Source organism: Chanodichthys erythropterus, chromosome 10 (assembly GCF_024489055.1).
Source record: "Chanodichthys erythropterus isolate Z2021 chromosome 10, ASM2448905v1, whole genome shotgun sequence".
In the NCBI taxonomy this organism is placed as follows: domain Eukaryota; kingdom Metazoa; phylum Chordata; class Actinopteri; order Cypriniformes; family Xenocyprididae; genus Chanodichthys; species Chanodichthys erythropterus.
This window is the reverse complement of record NC_090230.1, coordinates 47,800,962-47,808,977: the sequence shown is the minus strand read 5'-3', so window position 1 is coordinate 47,808,977 and position 8,016 is coordinate 47,800,962. Positions and strand designations below refer to the sequence as shown.

General features: G+C 35.3%; 1 protein-coding gene and 1 long non-coding RNA gene across 3 annotated transcripts; one reads left to right on the top strand and one right to left on the bottom strand.

The window, feature by feature from the left end:
* The first annotated feature begins 1,799 nt into the window (after positions 1–1,799).
* On the top strand, positions 1,800–4,397 carry LOC137028768 (CD209 antigen-like protein C). Of its 2 annotated transcripts, none has more exons than XM_067397975.1 (6): positions 1,800–1,896; positions 2,342–2,621; positions 2,731–2,967; positions 3,683–3,828; positions 3,899–4,005; positions 4,122–4,397. In XM_067397975.1, the coding sequence occupies exons 2-6, from the start codon at positions 2,465–2,467 to the stop codon at positions 4,249–4,251; spliced, it is 777 nt and encodes a 258-aa protein (XP_067254076.1). In that variant the 5' UTR covers positions 1,800–1,896; positions 2,342–2,464; the 3' UTR covers positions 4,252–4,397. The 2 variants fall into 2 exon arrangements, with proteins under 2 accessions (XP_067254076.1, XP_067254078.1); XM_067397977.1 differs by having other exon boundaries at positions 1,805–1,896; positions 2,432–2,621.
* Positions 4,398–4,408: 11 nt separating this feature from the next.
* LOC137028770 (uncharacterized) lies at positions 4,409–7,572 on the bottom strand. The gene is made up of 3 exons (XR_010896196.1): positions 7,481–7,572; positions 6,092–6,171; positions 4,409–5,582 (listed from the first exon to the last, which is right to left on the bottom strand). It is a non-coding gene; the product is annotated as an uncharacterized lncRNA (long non-coding RNA).
* Between the last annotated feature and the right edge of the window lie 444 nt (positions 7,573–8,016).

Genomic DNA, 8,016 nt, shown 5'->3' with positions numbered 1-8,016 from the left:
GTTTTTGAATGTATTAGTTGAATGAATGGTTAAATGATTTACTCGAAGCTGGTCCCTTGCAACAGTGTACTGCACTGTAACAATGTAACTGCACTGACTGACATCCTGTCTAGAATGCACAGATACAAGCAGTGCTAATGCTGATACTATTGGGAAATATCAGCAGTCTTAGAAAGCCTCTCGTCCTGTAAGATTCGAGGGTTAGACCTGTTATACATATCCCAATATCACACATATTACAACAATATCCCAATGAGTTTATTGCCAGGTTTATGTTCTGAGGACCGTTATTTTGACATTCCGTTGTTTCCTTTAGTTCCTGTTTCCTTGCTCTGTTGAGTTTCGGTTTCATTGGTTATTGATTATGTCCTTGTTTGTTTCTATAGTTATGTATTAGTTTCACATGTGTCTAGTTTACTTTCCTTTGTTGTTCTTGGTCAGTTCTCGTTTATGCATTGTGTGGTTTGCGTTATTCTCCTGCATATTCATTCAGAGTGTTTGGATTAATAAAAAAGGCTGTTTTGTTTTTGAATCTCCTTTGTCTTTGTGGCTGCTGACCACAGTGTAACACTTACTTACATAGCAAAAATAAATAAATAAATGTTAAAAGGTGATAAGCACATACCATGATATTTAGCCACTCAAAATCACCGCAAGGGATTCCTTGGATGCAACAGCCCTAAATTTACCCTAAATAAAGCCCTGTAAAATCATAACTTCAACCTTGAATTTATATAATTTAACAAGTCTTACAGTTTTTTCTTTCAACTGCTTACATGCAAAATCTTTACTTGTCACAATTTCTGAAACCTGACACTCCAGAACAAACACCAGAACCACACACCAAATCTGCAAGACCATACACTAATTCTCAGCCTTCATTTTCAATTTCGTAAAACACTTTTTACAAAACAACACACAATTCTCTATGTAACACACACAAAAATCTAACAGGAAGTATCTTGATTTCCTTTTTCAAACCATTGTTTCTGTTCAACTACACATGGTTGATGTATTTCTTTTCTTTTTTTAACAGTTAAAAAAAAAAAAAAAAGCTCTCTGTCAGTTACTTTCAATCTTGTACAGAAATGTACATAGGAGATGAAAGAAGAGCTTTAGGTTTTGAATATGCAAAGGTGTTTGCAACAGTGGTGTTTGCTTTGAAGTGCTTTATGTGTTTATGATATTTGGAATGCAGTGCTTCATTTTGCAAGAGATGTGAGGTATTTTACATTTTGTGTGTGCAATTCTTAGATTTGTGTTTAAAGTTTTTAAAAAAAAAAAAAAAAAACATTTTTGAAAATGTGTTTAAGCAGTTAAAAAAAGTAAAACCCCTAAATATTATTTTTTTTTTTTTAAATCTCCTTTCCCCCTTGTTTTATATTGACTTTTTTATTGTGTAACATGCCTGTCCCCTTTGCTTTATATGTATAAAGAAGGGAGCCAATCACTTAAAAAGTCTTTCACAACAGGAAACACTGTGACAACCTATAACATTTACACAAACAAACATGTCTTATCTCTGACAACCTATAACATTTACACAAACAAAAACAATGTCTATCAAGATATATCATATTTAACAAGATGGACAATATTCAAATCCACTTTAATAAAGCACTAGAATCATTCTTGACTTTTGTCTTTTATTAGATTGTTGTCTTCTACTGATCAAGTTAACTTATCAATGTTGACTGAACATGCAGTGTGCAACAGGAAGAAAGGCAGACCACTATGTCCGTAGGCTTCAGGAAGTTGAATAATAAGTACCTTATGACTCACATTATTTGCAGTGTGAAGTGACATCACATGCGTGTCTTTGTGTTGAAAGCTTCAAGTGCATGCAGTTGAAACTATTGAAAATGATTAAGGATGGAAAACTGAGATTGAATTAAGGTATGATGTATAATTTTAAACTGTTAGGAATATTGTTTTCCATTAAAGAAACAAGTAAAATCCATAAAACAAGATGCATTTACAAAATTGTGGTATTTATATAAGAATTCTGTCTTGTCTTAAGGATGTTTAGATATTTATACAGCAAAAAAAAATAAAATAAAAAATGCTTTTTAAGGGATTTTTTTCCCCTTGTATCTGAGCATAAACATGATAAACATTGTTTTGAACATAAATCACCATATAATAATGTTTTAATAGAGTTTGCATGTTTATGTGCATAAGGAAAAAAATAAATAAAATAAAAATAGAACTTCCCAGTGCTATAGGCCGGTGCTGTGCCATTTACAAACTATGATGATGAAAGTGTTGAGACAGAAAAATGGAGGAAATACAGAATTGACCTCACCATTTTTTCTTCTTCTTCTCTATGTTTTGTTCACAGGTTGGATGCCACATTATCTTAAATTTCACACTTTTTACACTCACCTCTTGAAAACTTGTTCTTGTTCATTTTTAATTTTCCAACATTCAGGCCGTCAAAATCCATTCTTTCTAAATCAACTATATGAATGCTGCTGGGAAACTGAAGATGGCTAGAAAAGATAGTGATGCGATGACTGTGGTTATATTTGCTAGTACAGATACTATAGACCTACCACATGACATTCGAACAAAGTTAGATTGCTTAAACCATCCCGAAGAGGAACGGAGACAGCAAATACGTAAGAATGTGTGCTTAAATGCACATCTGAATTTATCATCTTTACTTTTAGTTTCCTTTATATCTCTGCTGTGGTAAATGGAAAATAGATAATGTCATTAAATGTTCAGGAAGTGATTCTGAAGAGAAAAGAAGCCACAGGCCCACAGCGGTGTGTTTGGGGCTGTTGTGCATTCTTCTTCTGGTTGCCATCACAGTGCCGTATATAAAGTTCATATGGGAAAACAACCTGTTTCAAACCGAGAATGAGGCAAACTACTGGCTAAGTCGGAGTAAAAACTTGACAGAAGAGAGAGAAGAGTTAAGGAAGGACTTGGCGAAACTCCAGGCCAGGCTTTACGAACACGGTAATCATTTTGTATAATTCCACAGGCTTGAAAAGTGCACAGTCATTACAAATTTAAAAAGTTTTACACAAAGAATGTTAACTGTAAATAATGGCTGCATCCGAAAGCTTATACAGTAGCCTACTTGTTGCCTCGCTGCCTTATCAGGCAATGACTTGCAGGCAGCGTTTTCACATGAAGGTACCTCACAAACTGATTTTGGACTTCTGAGGCAGCATAATGTTTTAGTGATCCACAACAAAATAGAGCGAGTATTGGTGATAGGTGAATATTTAATTACTACAATAGTTATTTTGCGATTATTGTGTGTTTTTGTCAAAACCGTACATTTACACACAAACTGACCACCAACCGCAACTTTCAGATGCCATCTTTATTTTTACCTCAACTGTAACGGAAATTAACGCACAGGGTTGTGTGAGCGAAGAATACATCTGTGCTGCCTTCAAAAACTGATATGACGATGATATCTCAGTAGACAGGATGTGGCACAAATACTGAATTTGGACGCACTTTGTTGCCTTCCTACCTTCATATCCTGCCTGCAGAGGCAGTATTTTTCAGCTTTCGGACGCAACATAGGTGTCTGTGACTGTCATATCAGCTAGAGCAACAAAAACAATTAAGTAAATAGAAAAAGCAGGAGATTAAAGAAAACCATTTATTTACAATAAATACATTTCAAGTTTAAAGAGCTAATATCTAACATTAACAGATCAGTGCTCTGTAAACCCTAAATGGATAACGCACAACTTCAGTTCCTACTACATTTCCTCTGAGTGGAAGAACTGGACTGACAGCAGACAAGACTGTTTGCAGAGAGGTGCAGATTTGATGATCATAAACAACAGAGAGGAACAAGTGAGTGAGAGATTGTTTGAATCTGTGCTGAAAACTGTTTATGATCTAAATGGATAACGTTTCATTCTAGGAATTTATTAGAACGGTTACAAGTGGAAACATTGTCTGGATTGGTCTGACTGACATTGATGAAGAGGGAGTCTGGAAGTGGGTTGATGACAGCACACTGATCTCTGGGTAAGCTGCGTGTTCATACTATTTTGTATGGAAAAGTGTAGAACATTAAGTCACTTGAGCCACATATATTATATGACACAAACACAGGCTGTCGTAATGTTGATCTGTTGTTGTAGGTCTTGGGAGCCCGGGGAGCCCAACAACAAATTATCAAATGAGGACTGTGCTGTATCTATCTTCGATTGGGCTGATTATCCATGTAATTACACCTTTGTATGGATTTGTGAGAAGGATTTAGAGGTTTAACAAAGCTGTCAAAGCATCAAATCTGTACATTCAAAGCAATGCAGTAACTAAATTGATTTGTTGTACAGTGCAAAACAATAAGAGACTTTTTTGTATTATTATTTTAATGAATATTTGATGCTCATTTCAATAAAATTCATAGAAAAAATACGTTTTTCACTATTGCTAAGACACTAAACCCCATTCTCTGAACCAAATTTTTAAAGGCCTAAACCAATTTGTCAAAAAAAAAATAAAAATCACTCTTTCTGCAAAACCTTAAACAAGGTCAAGCAGTTAGACACCATTTGTAAATCTCATGCACTCTTTTTGCAAAATTCTAAAGACTAAAACACATTTTGCACTGACACACACACATGTCCTGATATTGCTGAGTTAGATGCGTTCCTGGTTCAACATATTTTGTTGATCCTGGAACAACATTCTAGTCTGAAAATTTAGTCTTAACCCTATTCCCACCCCTAAACCTAACCCTACCCATAAGTTATCCCAAAAATCAGAGGGAAATGATAGATGAATAACACTGATGTAGAAGCACCAATTCATGCTTTTAAGCCTAAACTTGACATAATCTGTAAACTTGTCCCTCAAATCTGATTGGTTGATTTAAATCAACAAAAATGTTGACCCAGGAACATGTTGAACTCAGCAAAATCAAGTTATGCGACACACACTTGTGTTGCAAAACCGTAAACACGTAGCAAAAGTTAACCAACTACAACACAGTTGTCATCTTTTACACATAACAGCTCAAAATTGTTCACACCTGTTTATAATTATGTGATCAAACCACCTGTACAAAAGATAAGCTCAGAGTGCACAGATGCACTGAATGTTGATATAAACAATGGATGGAAACAATATGAGAGGGAGAGGAGGAAGAATATGTGTAAGAGGTGGTGGACAAGGAGGAAGATGATGAGGATGAAGAAAAACGAGGTGTGGAGTGTTGTCAAGGCAGGGTCGGCATACCAGAGTTTTTTTTTTTCCCTTTGCCTGCCAAGAGACAACACTGCCTGTAAACTGGAGAAAGCATAGCAACGAAAGGGGCAGAAAGAGGCGCGGGCACACTTTCCATTTGTTTTTAGACACGACATGTTAACAGCCCCTAATATTATATTCTTTGCAAACAGCGACAACTTCATTGCAGATAAGACACACCAGCTTTGCATTCACAAAACCAGGTAGGATGAACACATAGTTGTCTTTCCAGTCTTCTTTGTATGCCCTATTTTCGCTGTCAACTTTCCTCTTTAGACTCTTGATATTGCCATTTTCTCTCACCAGAGCTTAAATGTTAACATCACTCTGCACACGATGTAACTGTGTACCTACAGCATGCAAACAATTTTTAAAAAAAAAAGCAGTTTAGTATGTGAGGATGCCAAGGAATAATTCTGAGTGTAAAAGTAGGCTACGTCAAAAAAATATTTCAGTAAGTCAGGATCCATTGTGTAACAAGCAAATTAAAATGATACACATTTATTATTCACAATATGGAAAGAGGAAATAAAACATTTCTGGCCTGCCGTCTAGTGGCGAAAAATTTTTTGGCCCGATTCCAAACTTAATTGCTGATTCCTCTTTTAGAGTTTTCTTTGACCTTGCAAATTTTGTTTAATGTATAAAACACACTTTTTGTCTGTAACTAGATGCTCTGGATGCTGTGTTTTCACTGTTTGATTTTGAGTGCAGGTGAAATGGGTTTGAGCCGATTGTTTGATTTTGCCAGAAGAGTCAGGGGGTTTTGTGAATGTAGTTTGAAGATTTGGTTTCGTGTGTAATGTTGTGAGAAAATGGGTGAAGGTTTCAATAGAAATTGTGAAAATTTAATACTCACGAGTTCCCTACTATTTGGATCATTGCTGAAATGTTCCATCCACATCAGTACTGACACAAGCAGACTGAATTCTGCTGCACCTTGACATACAAAATAAAAGTTCCAAAAGGGTGTTTTCACATTAATGCCATGGAAAAACCATAACCTATTATGCAACTGTTCTTAAAGTTCTTTTTTTTATTTATTTATTTATTTTTTTTTATTCTAAACCACCTCTGTCAGCTATAAAGAACCTTTTGGATGTTAAAGATTCTTCAAGGAACCATCAATGCCAATAAAGAACTTTTATTTTTAAGAGTGTACCTTGACATTCTATAATAAACTCTGACACAACTGGTATCTTCTAAAATTATAGTGTCAAAAGCATAAGAGTTCAGAGCAGAGGAATTGGGTTAATGGCAGCACAATGATCTCTGGTTAAGAAATCACTGAATTTCACTAATTATTCAAAAATTTGGTCTCCAATAAGTTATTAATGTCATAATTATTTTTATCACATAACAATGAATCATGATCACTGTTTCAGGTTCCAGGAGGCTGTATAGCCTAATAGTAGTCTGGATAAAGTTTTGCTTCTATATCATCAGGGTGGGCTGTTTGTCCATGTAATGAATCATGCAACTTAATTTGATCTGTGAAAAAGAATTTTAACAACAGTTTATACATTAAATATTATCTTCAAGAGTGAACCATCAAATTGTTCATTCCGACAATTCAACCAATAATGCCAATTCATTCAAGAATGAACAAGGTACTATATTTATGAGTCATTGGCTATGTTTGAAATCTCGCCCATACTCTCATTTACTATTCCCTACTTTACTCCACTAATATAGTCCATCTGAAATAATGAATGAAAATGAGTGAATGAATTCAACCACTGAGTGAGCTGGAAGGGCTGTGGAGTTCTGGCGAGACGTGGGAATTCACTCACCGTGACTTTCATGGGTTTCTCTGGCTAGCAGTTAAGTGTACATCGGTTGTAGACTCGCTATTGCACTGTATTAAGGGAGTGAATGAGTGCACTCGATAATGTTAACTATGGTGTAGGACACCACTGCAAATGGCTCTCCCCTCAAACGGGGGGAGTCATTGAATTGTTTAGTAAATCAATTTGTTAAAAAACATGGATTTATTCAGGAACGAAACATCACAACTGTGTGCTGCTCTAAGAAGCGGAACAGTTTATTCTGCTTTGGCTTCATTTGGAACAATTTACGTTGGTGGAGCAAAAATAGACTGACAATACTGTGTCTAAAATGTAAGTTCCTCAATATTAACTTCTTGTTTTTTTGTTTTTTTTGTTTTTTTGACTGTTGTTTAAACATGTAGATTCTATACACAATTTTTTTATGTTAAAAAATATTCAGTTTACAACCTGTTACTCACTTGAGATCACAGCAAGCAATAGAACACCACAATGATCCAATGATCCAATCGATTCTCAGCCTACATTTTTTTCTTGTTCAAGAAGCTGTTTCACTTGGATTGACATCACAATAGGGAACAAAAGACTATCATAATTTTCGTTTCATACCAACTTTAAGGAACTGCCAGTAGTGTTAAAAAGATGATGAGTGCTGACACTGGAACAAAACCATTTAATTTTTGACAGTTAAAGAGCAGAAATGTTTGATTGTATTTATGACGATGTCATCAAGACTGAGTCGTAGGGAATGAAAAAAAAACAATCTATGAGAGTTCAGACTGGGAGATCATGACTTCAGGACAGAGACAAACACACACCAACCACTTCAGCATACAGGTAATTAATTTTATTTCTTTGATTAAAAACATCACTGTTTGCAAGTTCAGCCACCTTTTCTGTCATGTTCAGGTGTTTAAGTGATTGTGTGAAGATCAGAAGCTCAGGAGCAGCTCCAGTGTGTTTGGTGCTTCTTTGTGTTCTTCTGATGCTATTATGG

What these genes read in the sequence shown, in the direction of transcription:
- LOC137028768 (XM_067397975.1), top strand. Translation starts at nt 2,465, where the DNA reads ATGAATGCTGCTGGGAAACTGAAGATGGCTAGAAAAGATAGTGATGCG. An exon ending in GGCCAGGCTTTACGAACACG is followed by an intron (nt 2,968 to 3,682) that starts GTAATCATTTTG and finishes TAACATTAACAG; the next exon opens with ATCAGTGCTCTGTAAACCCT. An exon ending in GACAGCACACTGATCTCTGG is followed by an intron (nt 4,006 to 4,121) that starts GTAAGCTGCGTG and finishes CTGTTGTTGTAG; the next exon opens with GTCTTGGGAGCCCGGGGAGC.